This window comes from Gavialis gangeticus, unplaced genomic scaffold, assembly GCF_001723915.1.
Source record: "Gavialis gangeticus isolate Ggan-Ray unplaced genomic scaffold, GavGan_comp1, whole genome shotgun sequence".
Lineage (NCBI taxonomy): Eukaryota > Metazoa > Chordata > Crocodylia > Gavialidae > Gavialis > Gavialis gangeticus.
In genome coordinates this window covers 5,085,053-5,097,472 of record NW_017729032.1, presented here as the reverse complement: position 1 = coordinate 5,097,472, position 12,420 = coordinate 5,085,053, and the positions used below count along the sequence as shown (strand labels likewise).

Here is a 12,420-nt window from a genome sequence, read left to right as displayed (position 1 = left end):
TTTCAAAAAAAAAAAAAAAAAAAAAGAAACTAAAACAGCAAACCAAAATTACCCAAAAGCCCCCAAAATAAGAAAAATGAACAACCACTCCAAAAACAACCAAAGCACACAACAGGTCCGATTGTATAGAACCAAGTCCAAGACAACAGCTCACAAGCTCCCTCTGCTGACTTCACAGCAGAAAGGAACAAAGAAATTGCTCCCACATCTACAAAGATGCCTGTGCCAGGCAGCTTCCAAAGATGGACTTCATGGGTGATGGAGATACAGCTCTGCCTGCTTTGCATTGCATCAGTCCTCTAGGGCAGGGCTCAGACAGCTGACAACACTGTGGAGAAGGCTTACACAGCATGGCCAGTGTATGGTCAGTCTTAAGGTCTGTGGGGTGACCCCAGAGAGAGTTTACACAGTCCCCAGCTGTGTAAACTGGCTTCAGTGGAACTAGGATTTACACTGGGGGAAGATCTGGATGGTTACATAGTGCTAGCCCCTACTTTCCAAACCTTAAGGGGAATCAGTCAGGGGAGAGGTATAAACCTCATTCTGTTCTTCATTTCTGGTTTCCTTCTGGGGCACGCCGGCTCATCCCCTCACAGCCAACTCTTTCTTGGGCTCAGAGGGCCCCACACACAGCAGCACTCATTACCAGGGTGCCTCCTGCCAGAGGGGCATCCAAGGAAGCTGGGCTGTATGTGCACAAATAGGACCATATCCTGGCAACCAGAAAAAGCTGGAGACTCCCTGGCCATAAGCAGCAGTTTTCTAGGGGATATCTACACTGCTTCTAGAGTGCCTTTGAGAGTGCTGCTTGCAACGACCCACTCAGCACACACCTGAGCCTGGAAGTGAGGCAGCGAAGCCAGCTGGTGTCTGGAGTGTGCAGAAAGAGGGAGGAGGGTTTGCTCTAGAGCCATGATCCAGGGAGCGTTGGGCCCGGAGAGTACCTGCTCCCAGGCCGTTCCCTGGCTACCTTTGCTCCACCACTCACTAAAACACCCCGTTGCTGGGTTCAGTGCAACACCCTCCAGGTGCGAGTCTGGACTCAGCCTTACCAAGTGGAAAGCTTCGTGCGAGTGCTGGAAACTCAGCAGCATGTACTGCAGGACAGACAGGGCCCCCTCCCTCACGATGGGGTACAGCAGCTTGGAAAAGACCTGTAGAGAAGAGAAAAAAAACACACGAGAAGGGCAGAAGTGCAAGGCAATGTATGCTGCTGAGGCACAATATTAAACATGGGGGCGTAGGGTCTCATTAACCCACGTAGCGACACCTCTACATGACGGTGGAGGCTCTCTGGTCTGCTCAGGTCCAATAAGGTAAGTAAAGCAAGGCCTGCTTGGTACCCGGTGGGAAAGTTGGAATCAGAGCCAACAACAGCTGAGGGAGAGGGAAGTTACGGTGCCACAGGTCATGGACATGGGGGATATCTGCAGATTTGGGAAGATGAAGCAAACAAGCAGAAAGGCTCCAATATTAAGAGCGTGGCCTAAAGAGCTCAGCCTGCCCAAGACCCCATTGGGCTTGGTGCTGCCAAGAGAAAATCCCTGCCTTCATGAGGGTGGGAGAAAGGAAGCAGAAATGCTGGGGAGCTGAGGCACAGTGATTAAGTGGCTTGCCCACATGTCACAGGCAGCCTGTGGCAGAGGTAGGGATGGTCCTCAGCTCTCTTGAGCCCTGGGGCAGTGCCTTACCCACAAGGAGCAGCAGGGGAGATGGTTCTTATGCTACCTGAGGCCTAACTGTAAAAAGAGATTCAAGTGGCAAAAAGAGGGAGAGGAGAAGAGACTGATGCGAGTCTATGGGAGGGTTTGACAGCAGTTGCAAGAGGAAAGGGACCTCCGTATTGGAGCTTTGTCGCCTGACTGAAGCTGCTCGCTCACTGCTGGACATGGGGGCTGGGACAGCTCCCTCCACTTGCAGGGGGCAGAGCACAGCACAAAGTGGGGCAGCTCTTTATCCTCCTCTCTGCAAGCGTTTCCTTACTCTCTCTACAAGGCCGTAGACCACTGCCTTCCACCCCTGACTGCAGGACCCTGCTGTGGCTCAGCCAATGTGTCAACTATCCTCCCTTCTCTCTCCAGGATAAGGCAGGGGCCACAGGAGAGAGGCTGGCTTGCTAAGCAGGCATGCTGGGGAAGAAAGGAGCATGCCCTAGGGTCCAGAATTGCATGGAGAAGGGCCCCTGCCAAGCTGAAGACCAAGGAAGGGACAGGGCAGGAGACAGGGAAGCCACGAGTAAGTGGACTTCGTGCCACTGAGACCCAGCTTGGGAAGTCTTAACAAAAAACGAAGCTGAGGAGACCCCCCCTGCTCCCAGGGCAGACTCGGGGACAGATTCAGTAGATGACCAGGACAGAAAGGTCTCCAGGCTTTTCACCAGGAAATGAAGAGCCAGGAGATCCAGCGTCTATTTCTGACCCTGCCACAGACTTTGTGTGCCAAGTCATTTGATTTCTCCATCTCTCAAACGTCCCTGCAAGGGGAGCACAACACCTCCCATCTCTCAGAGGGCTGCTGAATACTACGCTTCCAGCGTGCCAATACTGCTCCTCAGTGTGCCTGTGAGACCCCTTCCCCTCACACACTGGCCTGCCCACATCCGCTAGCTGTACAAGCCTGACGTCTCTCTTCACCTGCAATGAGACTTCCTTTGTGACACACGCGTACCTTACCTAGCATGGTCATGAACCCGTCCCTGCTCAGGTTGGCGGGCACTGCCATCAGGCTAAGCCTCTGGATGGGAGACACCATAAAAAGGCAAAGCAGTGCTGCTCTGACCGGCTATTCTGAGCCTCTTCCCAAGCCTTCAGACAAACAGGCTTTGAAAGCAAGCTAAGGGCTAGAAACCACATCCCCCAGAGTATCATGTCACAATTTCAGAGACAACAGCAAAGGCTGCAGAAGCTGGGCTACAAGCCCCCAGAACCACCATCCCCAAAGCTCCCAGACCCCCCAGGTTTTAAAAGCTATGCCTATTCCTACTCCATAACGATACAAGGAATTAAGACCAAGAGGAGGAGATGTGATGTTCCTTTCCAATTCTTTGGTGTGCGAGGGGAGGTAGTGGGAGCACAGGCAGGTAGCCACAATGCTTTGTACTTTTGTAGTGAGATTCAATTAGTAATTATCTGTTTTACAAATGAGGAAAACTGATGCAGAGGGGCAAATTCTCTAAAGTGGCCACTGATTTGGGGTGTCTTGCTGGAGATGTTTGGGACCTGATTTTCAGGTAGTGCTAGGTACCACCACCCCCTGTCACTGAAGGAAATAGAAGATCTAGGTTTTTAGCACCTCTGAAAACTAGGCCCTCAGCCTTGGGCCTGAGGTTTCTGAAATCCATACACACTGAAGAAAATGCTGCTCTAATTGACTTGCTTGAGATAACATACTGAGCCAGTGAGAGTCCGGCAAAGGACAATCCTACCTCCCAGTCCACTACACCATCCACTCAACACTGCCTCCTGCTTTTATGCATGTGATGCATTTCTGGAGGTAAGACTCGCTGTTTGGAAAGTTGCACAAAGCAGGCTTCAAACCAGCAGTCCATAGACAGCGACAGAATAATATCGGTATAGCCTGCAGTGGTATAAATTGCTCGCGCTGATCCCCCCAGTGGTACAGTATATTCTGTGATGCCCCTTCAACCACCGGATTCAGCACCGATATCGACACGCATCTAATTGTAACCCGGTTGCAAGCTAGAGCAGAGGCAGCTCTCCTTCTGAAGGGGAAAGGGCGGGAGGATGTCTGGTTCACAGGCATGTCTGAAGGGCATACTGACCTTTTCAATTTTGGAAAGAGTCACTTCGATCAAGATGCTGAATTTCTTCACTGCAGCCAAACCCTTCAACAGAGCAATGATCCACTTGTCTATGTTCTTCCCTAGAGGCCAAGAGACCCAATCGATCATCCTGAAATAGCAAACAAATGCTATAAATATGTACCTATCGCATACACCATGCACAATCTAAGCGCTATCCCGAATAAAACTCTTGGCCTGGACCCTGAGACAGCCCATAAAGAAACAGACCCCAGATAAACTAGCCCAGCTTTTGCTCAAGGCCCAGGCCAGGCTGGAATGCTCTGTGGCTACTCAGAGGGCTTGATCCAAAATCTATTGAAGGGTGTGGGAAGCTTTTCCATCAACGCCAAGCAGTTTAGGATCAGGCTTACAGGATAACTGTACACGTGCTCTGACACGTTCTGATTAGACTTGATTAATCAGGTCTGCCAGCGGGCACTAATCAGAAAGCTCCAGCGTGCTGCACCGTCTTGTATATCCATCGTCCCAGGTTTCAAAATGGTGACAGGGCTGCTTTAACTAAAGTTTGTCAAATGTGCTTTAGTTAAAGTGTCCCCACCACCATTTTGAAATGCAGGATACTGAATACACAAGAAGCTGCAGGTGCAGCTGCTCACCTCCTTCCGCTCTCTCTCTCCGGCAGGGTTTGCCCTGCTAGTTATGTCTCCAGGCACTACAAGGGGATACCCATTCACCCTTACTGCCACCATCCCCAGCTGACCTGGGGATGTGGCAAATCCTAGGGATGCTCCTACCCGACAGCTGGGGACTGTGGGGAGTGGCTGTGTGGGGTGCAGCTCCCAAGAGCCGCTCTTATTAAAGCACCCACCCTGGAGGACATGTATAGGCACCCATAGAGCTGACATGATGCAGTTAAAAACTGACTCATGCTTTATGGACCTCCTCCTGGATCTTTCAGATAAAATAAGGTCCTGTCTCCTTTACACAAATACTAAACCCCTCAATGCACTAAGAGTCAGTGTTCCCCTAATAATCCTTCCCCTATGTCCCTTACTGCCAGTCTTGATGCAGTAGAAACAATCAGATTTTGCAACTTCCCCACTGAAGGCTCTCAGAGCACTTTGCAAGCTATAGGCCTAGCTTGTCAGGTGGGCACCAATTTGGGGTGCCCAGCTTTGAGATATGCAGGCCTGATTTTCAGAGGTGCCTCTAGATGAAGTCAGTGGGTGTGGTGGGTGCTTAGCACCCCTAAAACCCCTCCTCTAATGGTCATAAGTTGGGCTCTCAAAAACTGATGCTTCCAAAATTCAGCTAGTACTTCTGAAATTGTGGGTACGTATAAATATAGCACCACCTATATCTGACACAGACATCATCCACCAAGCCACACTGAACAAATCAGAACAGCAGGGATCAGATATCAGAGATACAGAGGACTCAAGGGCACTGTGTGCAGGAGACATTTGCCCCTAATGTCTTTGGTGAGGGTATCCCTTTCTCCAATAACTGCTGTAGGGTGTGCTGATTATTCTGTACCTACTGCCTTCCCACCCCGTGTGTCTTCCTTAGATTGCTCTATGTAAGTAGCTTTCTAAAGCATTTGGAGGCCTGGACCCACAATATGTTTATACTAGTATAGCCTGTGCTTACACTGCCAGAAACAAGACAGACACATGACATACGTTGGGGAAAGCCTAACTTACTAAAATCTGGAATATAATCATAGGGGGAAAACTACACTGATATACACGACAGTGATAGCTGTGTTAGATTGATGGTGTAGCCACGATGGTTCAGGAGATATGCAAAAGGCATGTGTGATCTCTTTTATTGAACCAACTTAGACAAGCTTTCGGATATCACCTGAGCAAGGGTACTGAGCTACCCAAAAGTTTGTCTAAGTATTCCCCAGCCAAGCAGTCTATTCAATAAAAGAAACCACCCACAAAAATCCTTGCCAGGTGTAGCCATAACATGTCCACTTATATCTCTAGATAACCATTCGCTCAATGCAAACAGACCACCACTACCACCTGGTGATGAAATGGTATAGTACCACCTACTGCAGCAGCTACCCCAGGGAAACAGGTAATCTGTCCACTCCAGGCACCAGTATGATTTAGCATACAAAAATTATATAAGTTATGTCAGTATTAACATGGTGTGCGCCCAGGCCCAGAGATTAAAGGCCTTGTGTACACATCTAAATATACCGGACAAGATGGTTCCATGTGTGCACACACACCGATGCACAAAAATCCTGTTTGTGGTGTTATTCAAAGTGGTCCCACTCAAAAGGGAGGGTGGGCATTAATGTAGCTGTCGGGAGCACCCATCAACACTCCACCAAAACTTCCCCGCAGCTCCTCAGTGAGTCTAATTAGGTTTCACAGGCTCTGCTTAATGTTTGGCTAGCAGTGAGTAATCATTTACTCATCATCATTCATCCTTGCACTGGATCTGAGAAGGGAAGCTGTAATTGATTTTGGGACAGCTATTTTTAGAAGCTGCTGGAGCTCTTAGCGGAATTATCGATTAGCGTCCGCGGCAGCATCTGGGCGTAGCTCCCAACGCAGAGAAAGAAAACAACACGTAGGACAGGAACTGCAGTGAAATACAACCGGGGCTTTGTCTCGGACTGCTGGAGTCGGCACAAAGAGCCCACCCCGGCAAGTTTAAAGAGATCTGCGTGCTACTGAAGGGCACTTCTGTGCTCAAGCAGTGGAAAGGAGACGGTGTAGGCACTGGAGGAAAGCAGGGAGCAGCTTGTCTCTTTCTTTCCAGATTTAGACACATTTATACTAGCAGAAAGGTGGAACAGACATACAGCATATGGCCCTACACTAGTATACTACAAGTCACCGAACCCCTGTGTAAAGTCACCTCTAAAAAAAACTGCAGTAGCTATACCCTGGAGTACATTACATGGTTGTTCCAGGTTGTGCGTTGCATGACCACAACTCCAGAAAATGTCAGCTTACTATCCCAGGGGTAGGGGAGTGTGATTGGGGGGGGTCACACCCCTCCTTCTGCTGTGTAGCTCATATACCAGTGGCTCTGGTTCCCCACTAGCCCAGGTGCCTGGGGTTACTACAAAGTCCAGGTTGCAAGAGCAGCAGATGGGGACTTTTTTGAGTCTCTGAAACAGGTAAGTGTCCCCCTCCTCCCTCCAACTCTCAGCATTGCTTCTCACCTCCTTCCACTCTCTCTCTCTGGCAGGGGTTGCCCTGCTAGTTATGTCTCCAGGCACTACAAGGGGATACCTATTCACCCTTACTACCACCATCCCCAGCTGACCTGGGGATGTGGCAAATTCTAGGGATGCACCTACCCCTGACAGCTGGGGACTGTGGGAAGTGGCTATGTGAGGGGCCAGGCTCAGCAGCAGTGGCAGCATGCAGGCCCCTGCTCCCCCTCCGCCCCCAGAGGTCCCCACACACACACCAGCTACAGCTGCAAAGAGCAGCTGTGCAGAGTGCCAGGTTGGCTGGGAACACCACCAGTGACAAGAGGTCCCTCTTCTTGTACCCGCTCCCTGCCCAGGCTCCTCGAGTGTCTCCTACCAGCCGAGAGCACGCACAGGGAGGGAGGGAGAACTCATGCATCACCACTGCTACTGTTCCCAGCTGAGCCCAGCACCCTGGATAGGTGCTGGCTGCAGCAGGGCAGGAGCAGCTTCTCATGTCCCCAAGACAGCCAGGGACAGTGGCAGCAGGGGGCAGGACCCCCCTTTCTGCAGCCAGATGTGTTACTGGCAGAGTTTGCAGCCTGGGCAAAGCCTACTGAAGACCGAGAATGAAGGGGAGAGGAGCAGGTGCTGATAGTTGGCAGGGGGGATACGTACCTGCTTCAGAGACTCAAAAAATTTCCCTGCTGCTGCTACTGCAATGGGGTCTGTCCACTGAGGGCAGAAGCATACAAGGAGTTGGGGGTTCAGCATGGCTGCAGTGCCAGGCACAGCTTCTACACCCTGCTTTTCAAAATCTTACCTCTGCCTACCGCCACGGGTAACTATTGTTTCAACTTACTATCCGCTCCTACATTGCCCAGTGCTGAAGTGCTGCAAAAGCAGCCCACAGTCTGCTCCACTCATCAGCAAGTCTGGCAACATGAAACAGGGCACAGATCAAAGGGCTGCAAATTACGTCATTGTAGAGATGCGTCACGTGTCTGTACCCCCAATAAGAGGAGACCACAAAATGAAGCAGCTCCGAAGAAAGCAGGTGGGAAAGAGTTTAGTCCTAGGACATGGGCCTGTAGAGGATGTCTGGTGTCCCCAGGGCGAAGGCCACATCCCCTGCCCTCCCTGAACTATGTATACACAATGTCAGACAATGTGGTTCAGCCAATATGGCTCATTCACTGTATTCTGGACCAGCTCCCAAGTCAGTTGGTCCAGACACAGGCAGCCATCACGAACGGTGCTGCAGATTGGAGACAGCAGGGTGAATGCTGGTCCTGGATTCAGACAGAGGATCTAACAGACCAGAGAAGCCCCTTTGCATATGGGATGCAGTTGAGTTCAACTGCAAGTAGAAATAGGAAACAGTACAGCTTTGCTTTATTATGTTCCTTTATAGACCTCTGTATTTTAGGCATTTCTGTACATTTTTGGTGCTCAGCTGGAGGCTATTGGAAGGGGCTGATTTTCAGAGAATGGATTCTCAAAGTTTTCTGAAAACAGAGTCGTGAAGCTGTCCCAAGCTGGGCACCTAACGTCCCTAATCACTTCTGGAAACATTGCTTCCGCAGCCCAAAGTCCTGAATGCTTTGATCTAGAATTTTGAAAAGGGAGAGAGACGCATGTAGTGAAAGGCAACATCACTTTTAACATAACACATTTCTCTCCAATTAAAAGGGAAGCTAGCTTTTTTTAGTAATGCTTTTAAGGGGTTAAGCAGTATACTATTCAGTTAATATCAAGGCAAAAAACAAATATAACTTTATTGGAATGTGCATTAGTTTGCTGGATAATATATTAAAAAGTTTTTTAAAAAAAAAACCACAAGAAACTAGGCAATTTTGGCCACTTCTTGTCTCTCGCTCAAATTCATAGGACAAAATCTAGTATTCTTGTACATTTTGCTGGTGTTTCCAATGCTTCATTGTCAGTTCTATACCCGAGTTAATATTACAAACACCCGAGTTAAAGTTTCTAGCTAGAGATATAAGCATTCTGCGGGCTGTGCTATAACAGAGAGACGTTACCAGGAATAGCCAACAAACAGAAAAATTGCAGAAGAAAGGATGGTTTGAATAGTGAAGTACCAAGGCCATTAAAAAGAACGGAGGATTGTTAATGCTTGTAGAAGAAAAAGACATTAGCAGGACTCAGGTAGATGATCATGAGCCATGAAGTCAATTGACTCTCTCAGAGCTGCCTGATTGGAAATGCCACTGCCCCTCCCAGGCAGTTGGTTTTAAAGTTTGGATTGAGCAGGAATAAAAAAAAAAAAAAGTGGGGCTCCCCTCCTTGATCCACCCTTGTTGGAGAGTTACACAGAGGGTTATCAAAATGTTTCTTGCACTCCTGATGCCCACAATATGAGGGCTGCATAGGACACCAAAAAAAAGAAGCATCCCTTTCTAAACCAGACTCCTGGAATGAAACTACGATGAATATCTGAAAGTAACTGATGGCCAGGTCATTCTCTGGACACACAAGGACCCTTCAGAAGTGTCTCCTACCTACCCCTCCAGGATCTCCTACCTACTAATCGCCGTCATCATCTGGGCATCGGTTATGCTGTCATCATTGGTTAGGTTTCTGATGACGCCATCCATGAGCTCCAGAGGAACATACTGGACCACACTGGCCAAGGCATTGGATGGAGCTTCCTGCTCCTCTGGAAAAAGAAATGAATAAGAGAACCCAGCACTGAAGTTGTTAGTCACCACCTAAATCCAGTCTGGGTGGGAATTCTTCTACCTTAAAGGTTAAATCCTGTCTCGCTAAAAAGATGATGATGCAGATCAGCAGAGCACCACCAAGTCAATGTTTGTCCCTCCTAGAAGGATTCCTTGGCTCCTAACTCCATTCAAGCAATAGCAGATATCAGTGTATGATCACAGCAGACACTCTGGGAGCGAGGAACAAGACAGAGGCAGAGGCAGCAATCTACTGATTTGGGTATTGGCAAAGCAGAAGCCCACCCCAAAGGCCAACAGGAGACCAGCTGCCCTGACCCCTCCTCAAATTCATGCTACCTTTGTGCTCACTAGTTATTCTATGCAAGCCACAATGGGACAGGACTGGTTTATCTGCACAGTGCAAGGGAAAAGGCCAAGGGTGAGGTTTCCAATAGCAAGGAGGCCCCAGCTCCCAGCAGCATTCAAAACACAAGCCATTTCCATTTGAAGCAAAGGAACGCTATGAACGTTGGGGAAGTAGCAGGCTCCCTCACCCACTGGGGGCCAGCCATGAAGAGGGAGATATTCTCAAATACCACGAAGGCCTCCTAGCCATCAGCCTTTACATTGGCAGCATGCTTACCTGTTTCAGCAACCAGAGGGGGCTGCATTTCAGAAGCCAATTAAAAGGTGGGCTTATCCCATTCATTATTCAAAGAAGCCTTTTATTTATTTTTTTTTACCTGTTGAAGAAATGATTGTGAAGAGCTCTTTTAGGGATGGGAGGATGGCGGACGTCTGAGCTCTCCAGATTTTCTGCAGCAGTCCGCTCACTTTGTTCACATGGTCTAGAAACTCCATGATCTCCTCCTCACCCTCCGAGATGCACTGGAACTGCCCGATGCACCGTATTAGCTGCTGGCAGAACAAGACCTGGTGCTTGCCGGTGGGGATGCACTGAGGATGCTGCATGAGGAGTTTACCGATCTTGGCGCACTGCTTGGGTCCGGGCCTCTCGCAGACTTTCCGGAGCACTTCAATCTTCAAGAGGCTGAAAATATCATTAGCCGACGGGCTCTCCAAGACGAACTGCAGCCCAAGGTGGATGTAATCCAGCACATAATGGCTCCTTTTCCCCAGAGGCCCATAGCCCTCCTGGAGGAGGCTCAAGAGGAAGCGGACATTGAAGAACTCTTCAAACTCCTCCGGATGGTAGTGTCCATAAACTTCCAACACCTCCTTTCCGATCTCCCTCTTGTACTTGGTGTCGCCTGTGAGGTAAAGCTTGGTGGAGAGCTCCAGCATGGACCAGCACTGCTCGCTATCCATGGGCTGCTTTGCTGCCTCAATGACCCGTCTCACAAGTCCTTGCTTCACATTGTTGGGGTATGAAGACATCACCACGGCTTCCAGGATCTTATCCATCTTTGCTTTCAGATGCTGAAATAGCGACACAGAGGCATGTTAGCTCAGTCACTCCCTTGCTTTTCCTTGACAGCCCAAAGTCACTGAGCCCCCATGTTCCCTACTGACTTCAGGAGGACGGGACTCCAATTCCTGTGGAAGTCAGGCTTCTTTGGTTTAGGGGCCTGAACCTACAGATAAAAGCTTCATCATAATAAAATACCTCAATGTATAAAGTCTACCATGAAGTCATGCACATGCACATAATTCTGATGTTAACGCAAGCCGATGCACTGGGGTAATCTGCTCTCTTCCTCTATCCCATGGTTCACCCACATGTATTAACCTTTACTCAGGGAGTCACAGCGGAGGCAAACAGCTTTGCTTATTCCCCTGTGCAACAGTGTTAAATCAAGAAATAAAAAGGCACAGCTCAGACCCGATTAAGAGATCTGGGCACTAATCCTCAGACCAGATACAGCCTTTGTGTTGCTGGAACAGCATAAAGGAGCAATAAATCTGTCCTAACCTGGTTCCCTGGGACTTTTCCTCCACCGGGATAGTATCAACTGGCCCTATGAAACCCTTTGCTGTCGCAGCTGTACAGGAGGTATATTCAGAGATCCACACCATTTCCTGGAACAGCCCCTTTGAGCTGTGGATAGCTGCTGTGTAGTCACACAAAACTGCTCCAAGTTGCGATGAAGACCTCATAATGCTGCAGAGATACCTCAAAGCCACATGATGTCTTTGCGGAGCATAACTGGGCCAGCCGCCAGAACTAGGAGAGCTTTGCAAAGATCTCACCTGCAGGACCATCAGCATCACTTCTACCCCTGGAGCTCAGCTCCAGTAACTGCTATAAAAAAAAAAAGTCTTTGTTGTCACTCAAGGTCTCTTACTCTTTTCCATATTGGTTATGTTCCAGAATATTAAGATTGCCAGACATGAATCTTAAGGAGAAGTTTGTGCTGACACCAATCAAAATATACCCCATTTGAGATGCCCTTTGTTAGATTTTCACGGCCTCCTGACTCCCACAACTGGAGGTATTTTTCTGTTCGTGCCTGGAAGTCTGCCATTACAGGTCATCCCCAGAACTCCTCTGCACGGCTTCCAATGACTCGCACCATATCTCCAGTCTCCCTGCCTTGGCAGGCATCAGCATAAAGCCAAGCAAGCACCAGTTTCTTGCAGATCTGTTGCATGTATTTCTGCACCTGAGCTTGCACAGGTGAGAGGAAATGAGATCACAGTTTCTTGTGGGAGTGAATACAACTCCATGGCCAGTTAGGACATCTCCAGTAGTCCCTATGCCACATGCTAGGGCCACTCAGTTTCTCAGCAAGAATGAAACCCAGAGCTGCTTGCTTTAGAAGTGACGGGTTGGGGGGGGGGGGGGG

The 12,420-nt window shown here is 49.2% G+C and overlaps 1 protein-coding gene across 2 annotated transcripts in view; it reads right to left on the bottom strand.

Moving 5' to 3' along the window:
* USP35 (ubiquitin specific peptidase 35) overlaps positions 1 to 12,420 on the bottom strand; it is a 44,992-nt gene that overhangs the window by 15,351 nt on the left and 17,221 nt on the right. For both annotated transcript variants that reach the window (XM_019524440.1, XM_019524441.1), the window contains 4 exons: positions 10,357 to 11,053; positions 9,474 to 9,609; positions 3,782 to 3,911; positions 1,053 to 1,154 (listed from right to left, as the gene is read on the bottom strand). In XM_019524440.1, the coding sequence (XP_019379985.1) occupies positions 1,053 to 1,154; positions 3,782 to 3,911; positions 9,474 to 9,609; positions 10,357 to 11,038 (1,050 nt within the window). In that variant the 5' untranslated portion in view covers positions 11,039 to 11,053. The remainder of the gene's footprint in view (positions 1 to 1,052; positions 1,155 to 3,781; positions 3,912 to 9,473; positions 9,610 to 10,356; positions 11,054 to 12,420) is intronic.